This window comes from Apostichopus japonicus, chromosome 4 (assembly GCF_037975245.1).
Source record: "Apostichopus japonicus isolate 1M-3 chromosome 4, ASM3797524v1, whole genome shotgun sequence".
Taxonomy (NCBI): Eukaryota; Metazoa; Echinodermata; class Holothuroidea; order Aspidochirotida; family Stichopodidae; genus Apostichopus; species Apostichopus japonicus.
The window spans coordinates 9,172,540-9,186,854 of NC_092564.1; the positions used below are offsets into that span (position 1 = coordinate 9,172,540).

A 14,315-nucleotide genomic window follows, 5' to 3' on the forward strand; every position below is an offset into this window, starting at 1 on the left:
TCGACCCTGTGGCCTAATGGATAAGGCGTCAGCCTCCGGAGCTGAAGATTGTGGGTTCGAGTCCCATCAGGGTCGCATGACGTTTTGTATGTCTCCCTATATATGTTCTTTACATGAACTATAGTGGAAAATATGACCATAACTATAGCAATACTAACCCGTTTTGTCTTCACCAGTAGGCTGCATTCACTAGTTTCTTTTTCGTCGATCACATCGTAGGATAAGTTTATATGAATAGATTAGTTGCTAAACTTATCAATAGATGATCAGTTCCCTCCTAATTATTATACAAAAAAAAAAATATATTACACCATGTATAACACCTTTGAAGAAAGTCTACATTCATCACAGCAGTGAAACTTTACATACCACTCGTGTGCTAATCTGGGTTCCCAGTTTGGTGCTAAATGACATATAGCCTATGGCATTTTTCAATTTCATTGATCCTACGAAATGAAAACAGCATTTTAGCATTCATTTTCTTGATGGCATTATTTAATGGCCTACCAATTGAATAGAACTAGGAGCTGAAAATTGTTAGATTCTCCCAAAGGACATTGTTTCAACTATTTAATTCAACCGTTGAATTTTTAACCTGGATTCACTCCCTAATGTTCAGCTAAGAGACCTGAATGCAAATAATTGTCCACCCACACAATTCCTACCCACATACAGGGCAATTGTAATAAAATAACACCAAATTCATATTTGGCATTTTTCAACCAATTTGGCAACCACATTTGCAGGTTGTGTCACAGCAAAAGTGGCAACTCTAATGTTACTAGCCAAGGTAAATCATTTAGGTTTGAGAGCTCAAGAAATCATGATGGGGTTGGCAATATGGAAATATTTCAAAAAATTAGCAAACATTGAGAATTGACACTGAATATTAGTGTCTCCCTTAGTAAGCTCATGAACATGGTAACAATGGTAAATGTTGGAATTGTATCTACCATACTGCTATACAAATATTTATATTAAATCATAGTGAAGAAGGACAACAATCACCACATGGAATGCTAGAAGGCTAACCTTATATGATGTTATATTTATGTCCCACATATGCCAGGTGTCATCAAGGGTCCAGGAACAAGCCCAGGAACAATTATGTCGGGGAGTACCTTCCCATACCCACTAGTTGATCCTAGCCTGTAGGCCATCTGATCCCCCCCTTCCCCCCCCCCTCTCTTTCATATGGCCTGATTTGTGGATGTAGCTTTCTGCTGCAGTAGGATATAAAGTGAGAAAGAAGAAAATATTCTGACTTTTAATGTTTCACCTAATTTATTTCTGCTGGAAATAAACGAACAAACACATCTTTCTATTACATAGGACTATACCTCACAAAGCCATAGTTTCCAATCAAAATCAGCAATGAAAATTTCTCCAGATAAACCAATGTTAAAAATTTCGACAGACTAAAACCAAACTTGTAGATGAAAAAAAAAAAACCAAAGTGACATTAAACATTGCATCACCACTCTTCTATCTTGGGAGAGAAATTAGGGAGTAGGGCAGGAAGGGGAGGGGGTGGGAATCATGTTACTATACCACTTTTATTGGCTAGGATAGAATTGGAGCCAGTAACCTCAGGATTACTGATTTACTTGTACATTTATCAATATTTTTCTTTACAATCTTTGTACCTTGTGTTTGTGCATGGTGGTGGGGATGGGGGGGACGGGGAGGGGAAATGAGAGTACCATTTTAAATAACTGCATATATGTGACACTGAGGTCTTCTTTTAGTTACAGCCTCACTGAGATGGAAGCTCTATGTATTGTACCATATATTGAAAAGTCAGACACATCAAGGGAAAGTTACCATAATAATAATAATCATCCACACATATTCAAAGGTAATCACGATGTTTTAATAACTGAACATTTGTTAAGAATTTCTCTGAGGATTTGTGATACTTTGTTCCGTTATATTGAGAGAATATGATGTTCTCTTTGTTATCTTGGTAACTTAATCTGAGCAAAACAGTGCATTCATTGAATTTCCATACAATTAAGCAAATGCTTTCCTTTGACAAATGTATAATTAGAAATTTAAAATCTACTTTTTCCATGTTTTTACTTACAAACTTTGAGATCTGTAATCTTCCCAGGCAGGAAGCATAAAATCTATACCTTACATAAAGACCATACTTCCCAGATGACAAAACTATCTTTGTGACCAACAACTCACACATATTAAGTACACATAAATACAGCTTTCTACAAAACCAAATGTACCACAAATTCAATCACTACAAAAAAGACCAATACTTGGCATACCTTCGTTACTTTCTTCTTTCGAGTAATGAATGTAATGATTAAAGAAAATCATATTCAAATTCATAGTAGGATTTTCTCTTGAGACAAAATGACCAAGTTACAGAAAACACAAGCATGATGAACTTGTAAATATGGTTTTCTTTCAAATTCAATGCAAATTAGCAATGTTTACATCTCCTATCAAACATACATTTTCTATCACTATTTTCCATTTAACTGCTTCTTGAAATATCTACTGCAGTCACACATCTGCAAGTATCTGGGCAAAGATATACACCAAAATCAAGAATACTGTGACAGTCTAAATTTGTTATGTATGTTAAAGAAAGACTTACAGGCACAAACACGCACTTTAATATGTTGTAGATTATGTAAACACACATCTAGCAGTCCAGGTTGGATTTATATAACACCTATAAATTTTGAGGAATGGCACTTTAAAAAAGTGATGTTTGTGTGACTTATTCATTGAGACTTATTCATTGAGACATGAGATTCATGTGACTTAAGTGTTTAGTTCAGTACACAGAACATTAGGTCAGCTCCTTAGATGCAACACAAAATCTGAGACATTTTATGACATCAAATGACAGTTTACATTACAAACTTGTCAAGGACAAATAGTGCTGAATGCCATGCAAGGATGACTAGTTGTCGTTATCCAAGTTGAGAGAACATATTTTGGTTATTAGAATTTCTAAAACAATAGATTAAATGTAACATTTAGACTAGCAATGAAGAGTCTTCATTTCTTTAGCTTTAAAGGAGTATTTCAGAGTTCAAGCATACTTTAAAGCTGAATATAAATGAACATCTTAAAAACCTCAATAGCAATAGAAACATTACTTGTACTCATTTGCTTCTTCTTTCAACAAGACAAAAATTCAGCCTAAAACCACCCTTAAAGTTCCGAAACATAAACTTAATGCATTTTATCTGCATGTGAATACAGTACTATGCTCATTTCGTCAGGATTAAAGCTATCTAAAAAAATATTTTCATTAATATTCTTTTACAACTAAACAAACCTCTGCAAAAAGTCTGTTGAATAAATAGCATAGTTTTTTTAAAGATGGTAGAATTGTACATAAAGACATAAATGTGTTGAAAAGTTGAACAACTAGAAAAACTCAGAGGCTTTGTGATTCCTTGCAACTTTTTCACTCTTTTACCTTGTTGACATTGAGCAACTAAATTAAATTTGTTGAAGAATTAATACCAGAACCACAAAATCAAACAGTTCTAGCTGCCCGCACAGTGCAGACACAGTTTTGTATGACAGACCATTAAGCTACTGATAGGAATTGTTTAATATACAAGTTTTGTACCATACAGTAGTGTTCCAGTGTCCACAAAGAACAGTATTTCTATGTGCACCTGTGTTCACCAAGGCTTAACTTGTCGAGTTAGCTTGTATACATGATTTTCAGTTTGACTTCATATTGACCACCACAATAGCAATCACAAACTCACTTAAAATGTAGCTGAATATTACAAATGAGACTCACCAAGGGCAGACTTGATGAGTTAGCCGAAATATGGTTTTCAGGTTTTTGACCACTGCTGATCTTTTATATCATGTTACTTCCATGAACAACAGCAGCCAAGAACTCATGAACATACATCTACATACCATGTATGAAGTTATGTATGAAAATGCAGATAGGGTTATTGTGTAAACCAGTTAACCTCCTTTTCAGGTTTTGACCATTGCCGACCTCATAGGACATTTGGTTGCCACTTTAACTACTACAAGGCTAGTACTCACAAGGCACACAAAGCAGCCAACTTTGAAGGTTGCCAGAGTTGTCATTACTGAGTCAGCTAGTTTACTAACATTTTTTTTTCATTTTGACCACTGGTGAACCCAAATGACCTTCCTCAATAACAAAAGCAGCAAGGAACTTACTAAGAGGCTCTACAAACTATATTTGAGGTTCATGCAAACTAGTCATGGTGATTTACCCCTAGCCACATTTAATCACCCTCACTGGGCTCCTCCTACATAATCCCCTCCCCCATCCACCCCCTCCCCCCACACCCCATCTGCCACTGGACGTTTTGTCTGTTCCATTCAATAAGTAGGTATGACAGATTATGAAATACTTACCCCCCTCCCCCTAATCCCCACTCTCACAGAGAACCAAGTAGGAACCCTAATCACTTTGTACCTGGAAACTACAAAATACCATGATTCTTTAGCATATAGATGTTTCAATAGAAAACTTCAAAAGGAAATTAAATACTGGACGACTGCGAACAACAAAGGTCCCAGATAAGATTCGTTAAAATAGATAGATTAAATTATCTACCTAGAATATAGAGAGTGAAAGATTGATTACTTCTCGAACACTCAAAGTAATAGAAACTTTAATTGGATTTAAAAGAAAAATGTAAAGATTGTCTCTGTAGGCAATTTTTGTTTTGATATATTTTTAAATATCCTATCTAAAATAAAGACACTGAAACTTTCAACTATTGCTGTCTCCTCTGCCAGACAAATTCAAAGGTGACTGAAAATGCAAGACTTCCATTTGAAATAACTTAGTAGAAAAAAAAACAAAAAAACAATGGGCAATCATGGGTTTCTACAAAGTCACCTTCTTTTCACCTCTTTCGTGACTTTTTTAAGGAGTAGTTGGACGTTTTCTGTTTACATGTCCATCTTCTCGGAAGTTATCCATTCTCCATGTGGAAGTGGCTCTCTCTCAATAGAAGAAGAAACTTCATTTTGCTTTGGATTTACTCTTTCCATACAAGCCATCCATAATCAACCCTGCAAATACCAGCACAACACCAAGCCATTGTCTCTGACTGAGTGGATTGGCAAAGATGATAACTGAACCAAGTATGGTAAAGAACTTCCTGGTCGTGGTCATGATGGAACAGGTGAGTGGACCGAAACTTGTGACCGTCGTAAAAATAAAATTCTGCAAGAGAGAGAGTTACAAGAAGTGCTTCAAGTATTATCCCTGGTTGCCCCCTTTACGGGAGTAGGGGGTTGGAAGAAAGAGCTTCTTAGTCTCTGATTTGTCATTAATACGCAAGAAACATTCACCGAAAAAGTAAAACAAAGGTCAGCATATTGTTTCCACTTCACATACAGCCATGGTATCCTGCAGGACAGAACTTCAACTTTCTGTTTGGTAATTTGCAAAATGAACTTGTTTTTTTCAAGGTTTTCATGTACCTTGATAGACACAGGATAGTTTCTTGAAAAAATTCCAATGTTATTGATACACTGCAATCAGCACTCACTGCAATTCTTTGGGTTGCTCTCTGGTCACAAAATAAAATTTAACTTTTGCTTGAAGTCATGCTTTAGTGAAGGCAAAAGTTATAAAATATAACATTAAACCACGGCTATAGATAGCACGTAGAAAATCCAAGCTAGGGGTGATCATTGCTCTAAAAGTGGTAGGTTCATTAGCAAAGGTACTGCTAAAAGAACAATCTTTGCATGATTAAATGGTATGAAATACTGAATCTAAATGGCAGGCTCCCATAGTTTAGAGCAACAGTTTTATATGAATTGACTTACCTGTCCTAAGGCACTTGTAATTCCAAATAGTAATAGATTCCATATTAAATAGGGATATCTTGTAACAAAACTAATAAACCCAAAGACTTCTCCAGTTACCAAAGCCACTGAAAAAAGACAAAAATACCAAAACAAAAAATAAGTTATATCACTTTGTTTGTTTATTTATTTAACGTATTAACGAATTAGTTCAAGAATTCTGTGTCTCACATATATCCGTGTTCATTGCTTTTGAAGGGTTCAGGTACCGTTGATTTTCATTACAACAGGAATTAACATTGAGTACTGGTGAGAATTGCCTTCTTTTTTAACAAAATAAATTTTGAAAGACAACAGAGAATACAGGTTTGAATTTGGTTCTAGTCGACACTTTCTTTGCTTCTTGAAAACTTGTTTACAACTTCTCAGTTGCTTTACTTCGTCTACCCCAGGACAGGGAAAGTCATATGAAGGTGGGGGGGGGGGTGTTAATAACAACACCATTTGAGAGCACTTGCTTCATTTCATAGTGGAAACGCTTGTCAATAATGTTGATCACTTCCAAATTACACAATAATTTCCTTGTCTTTAATGTATGCAGTGTACATGTAGGTCACCTCTTTGACTAGACAGTCATTGTTCATATGAACCCCAAATTTTGCAACTTTCATTAGCACAATTTGAAATAGACTAAATATCTATTGCACAGAATTTAGTTAATGATTAAATGACACTTTTTAACTCTGTCTCTATTCTGTAGATGATCTTTGACGATGTGATTATAGTATACAACAAACGATTTAAAATCTCAATGGGACTAGGTTGGAAAAAGAACAAATATCTCTTCTACAGAATTGCTCTCTTTTTTCCACATTTTTCTTTTGTAGAAGCAATTTGATATCACAAAAACGGGTTACGGAATAAGTGACAACTCTTTCTCCTTTACAATTGTAAACAATTAATATTATATGTGACAGGTTTGTACTATGCTTTTTTCAACATTCGATCTATGCACTGAAACTGCTACCTGTAAAGCAACCCCTCTACCATTTTTATAATCACACTTACTTGCACTTAAATATAATATAGAGAAAGAGTTGACGCTACTCATCATCTGGTGAGGGTTTGGCTGATATTCACTCCTCATCTTCTCCTGGAAGACACCTGTCATCCCATCCAAAGCAAGAGACAGACACTGCAAGGATAAGGAGGGAGAAGATGAATCAGTAGCAACAGCTCCTTTAATTATAGATAAGGGTTGCTGTGTACTCCAGAATGGCAGAATCAGCAGTTGCGAGTCAGTTGTTTAGTACTTTTGCACTGCCTTTTGCACTGTTCTAGTCAATGTTGCACTGCAGCTACAACAGTTAAACACTACTTTATACAAACACCACAATAGTAAAACACTACTTACAAACACCTCCTAGCTTTGGTCAAGTTTCCCTTTCCTGATAAATACTTGCATTCAACGATCATAAAAACTAAACACAGAGGTTGCATAAAGATGTATGTTATCTGCTAATTTATGTTAACCTTCAAAGCAACAGGATTTTTTTTTCCGGCAAAGGTAAAAAAGTGACTAACTGTCTTTTTTACCTAAATGTCATTTCCTAAATGGAATTGAAATTGGTTTGGAATTCGAAATTTGATATTTTGGTGACAAGCGTAAGTGCCTTTTAAGAAAATCCTTTAGAGTATATGCTCCTCAAGTTAGCCCAAACCAGGACAAGGTCCCTCTTATCAATTGCCTACTCTACCACCTCTAGACTTACCACAAGCATCTCTCCAATTCCCATCAAATGGTCATCTCCTTCTTTAGCTTTGCTCTTCTCCTTATTGTACATAAATATGGCCACGCCAAAGACAATCAACATCACACTGAGATATTTCATAGCTGGGTAAACCTTTCTGGCCAAGATAACTCCCAAGATCATTACTACAAAGATAAAAGCAAGAGGAAACCTCTGCTTAAATGTAAACCATAAAATGTGTACCAATGAGGCTTAACTTCTTGATAGAAATGATGACATTTAAAATCAGAATTCTTTGTTTCCTTCTCGTAAAAGAAAAACCAGGGACATTTCGCTGAGGACGATGAAACAAAAAAAACTCTTTTTGATCAAACTTTTACCGAAGTATCACCCAGGAGAGAACACGGGACACAAGACTGATGAACTTTCTAAGTCCCTGTGTCCTTACAACAGAATGTGAACATGTTATTGTGAGAGTATTAAGGATCTCCATTCTTGTGAATAGAACATATAACACATATGATGACAAATTTCAAGCCTTAAACTTTAACCTTGATCTCTCTGTTTTCCCATCACTGTGCACTTCACTCTCTCAACTTTGCAGGTTACCACTGCACATAAATCTTTGAAAGCTAGAAATTATTTGAAAATGCAGGTTTATTAGATCACTGTTATCTCCTTAGGCTTGAATGTGATATCAAGTACTTCCCCCTCCCCCCCCCCCAAAAAAAAATTAGGAAGATTGTTGGTAGTTTTTCACTTCCATCAATTCCAAGTAAAATTCAATTTAGAAAAAATTTTAAAATATTTAGACTTTTGCATTGAAATGAAATTTGACTCTAGAGTGAATTGCATGAACTACACAGTTATAAATGGGAGTTCAGTACCAAAACAAAAGAAGTTCTCGAAAATCAACTCAAACAGGTGCTATGCACTTATTCAGTACAGAAAAAAAACTATTGTTTGTATTTTGTCTTGACAAAATTGCATTCATATTTAATTGTAAGGTTTGTCTAAACAATTCAACAAGATTTATCACCCTTCAGAATTATTCAGTATTTACCTGGAATTGGTTTGCATGCTTTACCAAGCACCTGGAATGGATAGCTGACATACTTGAGGGCGGCATTACTTGCAACCATCGCACCCAGATAAGTAATAGCGCACACTGCATACAGGTAATTGGGTGTCTTATCAGGCTCTGGCTTTGTGAATGTTAAAACTAAGAGCAGGAGAGAGAGAGAGAAAAAGAAGTAAATTAAGGTGGTGTAAATTTGAACACAAAAGTATTCCCTGATTATGACACAGTACAAATGTCCATCATTTGGACAAGCAAGGTGCATTGTATCTCAAAGTCTAAACACTGATTAGAGATGTTAAGTACTAATATTACCTGCTAATGTCCAGACAGCAATTTCTGTGCTCTTTCTTGTATTCTAGCACAGTTGTATGTAGTCATATTCCACCTGATGAGTTCTCTTTATATTCAGGGAAGTTTGGATATCTAAATCCAGTAAAGAGTTTAGTGCAAGATTAAGTACTCATGCTAACCCTGAGAGTCTTGAAATCATTGTAGTACTCACACCGTAATTCTGCTTTTACTTGTACCAACGCTGTTGTACTGTTGTATTACAAGTCTGCTTGCATCCACTAACTTGTGGATCCAGACAAAATTACACAGATTTATAGCAAAATATGACCCTTAAAGGAAGTTTTCGCATTTGATCGGCAATTGTCAATTACAAGCAAGCCCACTGAGGTTTATATAAAATTATGATTGCAACTGATAAAACTAAAGAAACCTTCTCAGGCAAATGAGGCTAAAAAAGAGAATAATTTAATCAATTCTATTTGGTCAGGACTCAATATTTTATCTCCGATACACGTTTTATGTTAGTATTACAGTATTAACCATATGTTAAGGCCAAAGGAAAGTTCAAAATTCTTTTCATTTATTACTTGAAGTGAAATTTGCCAAAGGTTAATTTTAATTATCATAATTGGGTTTCAGTATCAAATAGCAAAGATAAATTTCTCAAAAAAACAAAACATATATGGCTGTTTTATGAGAATGGAAATTCAAACAAACAAAATTGGTACAGCCTCACCTCCCCCCATACACCCATGCCCTCCCCCCTCCCCCCCCCCCTCCTTGTCCCCATTCCATGCTACATGGAAGAAATGGATAAGTGTGATGCTAAAGATTGCCGATAATTCGCCTCAAAATGCAGTAAAAAAATGTTCTTAACATACCTCCTCTTGCAAAGACTGCATTAAATAGACAAGGTGCTAGGACAAGACAGTAGAAAAATGAGAATCTCTCTGGGTTCTCTTCATCGCCATAGTTACTCCTTGTTCTAAACAACACAATGATAAGGAAAAAGAAGCAAAATGTAAATCCCAACTCTATACTTTTGGCTCTGATCTAAATACAACCTACTGTAAAAACAAAAATAAAAGACAAACTTGAAAAAAATTAAAACTTCACCGACAAGCCACTGAGAAGGAATTAGAGAAAGATTAAAATCATTTGCTTGTAAAGGGTTGCCAAACATTTGACTGTTTAATTTATTTATTACTGTAGGTTTACCAACTGTAGCAGCAATAGCATTGAAAAACCCAGGGCTGTACCTCTCTAGAACTAAGAAGGATTGAATGACTGCCATTTGTTTTGTTTTTTTAACAAGAAACAGAAGGATGACTCAAAAACAGTATTCTCCTCATAGGCAGTGCAGATGTTAACAGAGATTTTTCTCTGGTTCTCTCATGTTGAAGCAACTATGTGTGTCTAAAATTTTTCTTAAAGATTGTTACAATTTGAGGGCTATGACCACTGAGTTGCGCAAGGTACATGTTCAATACTTATAACAGTCATAAGAAACGAATATTGTTTTTATTTGGTATAAAGCTAAAAGAATATGAATCACTACTATAGTTATTTTGACAAAACTCAAGTGTCATACCACGTAATGCAGAAAAGGCATTAAGTAACTTTTTTCAACATCCTCTTCAAGGACCACAGGTTCAACTTGTATCTTGGAATATTAACACATCTAGCAAACACTATTATTATTATTCCTCTAAAATTTGAATCATTAAAAAAAGGAATCTTTAACAAAATTTGAAACTTCACCAAATTTTTGCTTAAACACAAACTACAGTACATATGAAATTGAACTTACATTTTCTCTTGAAGAATTCCAAAGAACAAGTAACAAGTGAAAATTCCAAAGAAACAGTAGAGGAGTTTAGCATACGATGTTTCCTTCTGCTGGTTTGGGTCTTCTTTGGCTGTGCTACCCATTCCTGATTCCACGTCTTTCTTAGGTATTGATGAATTCTGCATAAAGCTCTGTTACTGGATGGGAAGTACTCAGGGAGTATCTATCCTGCTTTGGGAAAATAAACAGGGAAACAACAAATTGTGTTTCATTGGTCCACAAAAGGAGAAATGTTCAACTTCCCTAATCCGTTCAAATTTGATTGTTGATTTACTTTAAAAAGACTGATATCTCACTGTATTGCATGTTGCATCCTCATAGTCATGAAACAAAGTATGGGTTGGTGCACCAAGACAAGGCATTTAGTACAATGCAAAGAAATGTTGGCTAGAACCATTCATTATGGATATATATGGACAATACCATGAGCTAAGAAATTTACTTTCATGGATTTTCTACCAATATAGCCTACTGGACAAAGAATTAAGAAACATGTACAGTATATATGTTCAATGTAAAATTTTGATCGAAAGTTATGTACAAGTATAACATTAAGTAAGACTTGCAAGAGGTACCAGAAGAATATTCTCATGAGCCTAACGAAATTGCAACCAAATTTACTTCACTTTTCCAAGAATGTCTCTCTCTCTCTGACAATATACATACTGCATTATATGTTTACATTTTGGGGTTTCTGTCCACTTAAATCACAGAAGTACCATATAAACAAAATTTATAGCCATACCTACTATGAACAAATATTTTGCAACACAAATGTATTCCATTAATAGGCCTACTGTTTCTTTGACTAGGCTAATTAAGTATTTTATAATGCATGAACTCAAAACTACATGGCTTTGCTACATGTTGTCAGGGATACCCACAACACTTTATACCATCAACCAAAACCTGAAGCAAATGTACCAACAACTGCAGTTCTTCCTTCTGCATTCACATGTGTGATAATACCGCTAGACTAAATAGACATGCAACAATATATGCATTTAAAAAAATTGTTTGATCTTGAAATGTTGCATGGAAACAAACCTCTGCTAGGCTAGACCTCTTCTTTGGACAAAATAATATCAACTTCTTGATCAACAATTACATAGACTCAGGTATACCAGGATATGAATATGAATCAATAAAATATTTGACTGTCTGATAAATATTGTCATCAAGGATGTGAGGGAAAACAGGTCCAAATGGACCCTAACCTATGTATAAAATATCTTACAAGAATATCTGAAAAAAATCCTACATTTACTATATTTGTTTATTAAAGTCCATCTAGGAATTATCCAAACCTGTATTGCCATACAAAGGTTACATATAAATAACTTCGAACTAGAGCAGTATTAAAATTATGGAGCTTGTATGTAACTTATACGAAGCATAACGTAGACTAGTAGTAGTAGTTACCAACAGTTAATAGTGATTGTAGTAGGCCATATATAACAATATGAGTTTATGACACAAACACGCACAGATGTTTCGCGTAAATGGTACCAATACATTAAAATACATAGTTATGGCGAAAAACAAGGAATCCCCCTCCACATTCATAGTTTTTAGTTAGTCAAGAAACAGCATAATACCAATGAACAAACTAAAAATATTCATCTAACCTAAAAGTTACCAATAACCATGACGTACCTCACAAGATGTTGAAATGTAAGTATGTTGCGTTTGAACCTGGGTTTGGATATGGATGCATGTACTTCAAATTAAACACTGACGTGTCACTAGCACTAATGTTCTCTGTTCGCACACGAAGCTAATTTTAGTCAACGTGGAAGAGCTACGAGGTTTTTACAGATCTCAGAGGGTCATGGTGTTAACCGGTTCCAACTATCTGTTTTATTTTGGTTTTTGGCGCATTGGAATGCCATTCTATCAAGATCGTAGCAAAATATGCCTACAATTGGACTTATGATTATTGTAGGTGAAAAGTCAGCCAACTTGGGAAAGAACCTGGGCACGAAAACCAACTGCTTAACCGATCCAATCGCAAACCCAGTCACCTTGCATTGAAACAATGGCTGTGTGATCGTCTTCATTATTAAAAGGTGAACGCAGTTATGAAGTCGCGCCACAGAGCTCCATTCTGGTCAATTGTATACCTCTAGTATACTGCCGGTCCCCCCCCCCTCCCACCTTTCATCCCCAGTTTCCCACGGTCTTCCATTATCATCATGCATCCCCTCTCTCCGTCATGTGCACTATTCCCGTTCGTATCACTCCGCCAGTTGAAAATGGTATGATAACATTATAGAAAGGCCTATACCAAGATTCGATCACTTTAGGAACTTATAGTTACCTTTACGTACTCTACCTTAATTAAAGGTAGTCAGTATAGGCCCAAAATTATAGCACGCTATAATTGCTAGAAGTCTTCAAAGAGTACTTTACTGGAGGTCTTTACTCTCCAAATTGTTCTCATTCATGTATAAGGAACACATGTACACAAGATGACTGCATGTCCCAGTGAGGAAAATTCCTCGAAGGTTGTAATAAAAACAGTTTAAGAATTTTGACCAAAAAGGTGACCATATATGAATATCTAGCATATTTGGGGCCAGTACAGCATACCTTTAATATGCTATTTAATCATTTCACTGTGTTGATGACTCCCGGGTCCACCCCATCCCTCGACACAGTGTTCCAACTCATGGAACACCTTTTGCATATTGAGCATATAGAATAGTGTATTTGCACAGGTCTGACGAGAGGGGCCGGACCGAGAGGGGGCCCGGGCGCAGATCATGGCTGGCCTTGGGAAATATGGAATGTAGAATCGTGTCATCTTATGTTCATGATGAGTGCAAATAGTGGCCCCGTTGGCTCAACTGCGCCAAGGGCCCGACCTGGCCCTCAAAGCAAGTCTTGATTTGGGTGCCACTTCAACTGATGGGATTACTGAATCCCATCATGCTATACTAGTTTTGTTCATCTCTATATGATGTTGCAATTGATGTAACACATCAAGCCTTATTGAGTCCACCAAGTGAAGGAAGTTATGCGAATAATTAATGAGTTAGTATTTCGGTGCCCAGACACATTTTCATGTTAGTATATTATTCCACTGTAGAAACCAAATCTTGAAATTTGAACATTTCGACCCCATCGTTCCTTATGTGGAATGCAGCTACAGTTTTGATATTTTGGTCAGTGGAATAACGCCGGAGGAATTCTCAAAGCCAACACTTTATCATGCTTTGGATGTCGAATAGCTCAATTTTAAGATACTGATTCATTTAACTTTTGTAGCCAATCAATGGGAAATAAAATTTCGAATTTTAATCTCGAAATTGTGACCCCCCGGTGGTGATTGTTTCCGATGTTTTGCAAACAACTCATTGAGGTCATTGCAAACCTGCAAAACTTCATCAAATATCCCGCATTCATATCATGCATGAACGTATAGGTTTCATTAACATATCAAACGTAAAATACTTCATAATTTGCAAGATGCTGACAGTTATAACGAATCTGTTGCGCTACTACAGGTTTGTCCAACCTACGGCCCGCGGGCCACAGT

The 14,315-nt window shown here is 36.0% G+C and overlaps 1 protein-coding gene and 1 non-coding gene across 3 annotated transcripts; one reads left to right on the forward strand and one right to left on the reverse strand.

Moving 5' to 3' along the window:
- The first annotated feature begins 2 nt into the window (after positions 1-2).
- Positions 3-75, forward strand: Trnar-ccg (transfer RNA arginine (anticodon CCG)). Its single transcript has one exon. It is a non-coding gene; the product is annotated as a tRNA-Arg (tRNA).
- Positions 76-1,512: 1,437 nt separating this feature from the next.
- Positions 1,513-12,626, reverse strand: LOC139966374 (solute carrier family 35 member B1-like). Of its 2 annotated transcripts, none has more exons than XM_071969302.1 (8): positions 12,431-12,626; positions 10,736-10,945; positions 9,807-9,910; positions 8,617-8,775; positions 7,575-7,738; positions 6,871-6,997; positions 5,824-5,930; positions 1,513-5,212 (listed from the first exon to the last, which is right to left on the reverse strand). In XM_071969302.1, the coding sequence occupies exons 2-8, from the start codon at positions 10,897-10,899 to the stop codon at positions 5,009-5,011; spliced, it is 1,029 nt and encodes a 342-aa protein (XP_071825403.1). In that variant the 5' UTR covers positions 10,900-10,945; positions 12,431-12,626; the 3' UTR covers positions 1,513-5,008. The 2 variants fall into 2 exon arrangements, with proteins under 2 accessions (XP_071825403.1, XP_071825402.1); XM_071969301.1 differs by having other exon boundaries at positions 10,736-10,942; positions 12,431-12,622.
- Between the last annotated feature and the right edge of the window lie 1,689 nt (positions 12,627-14,315).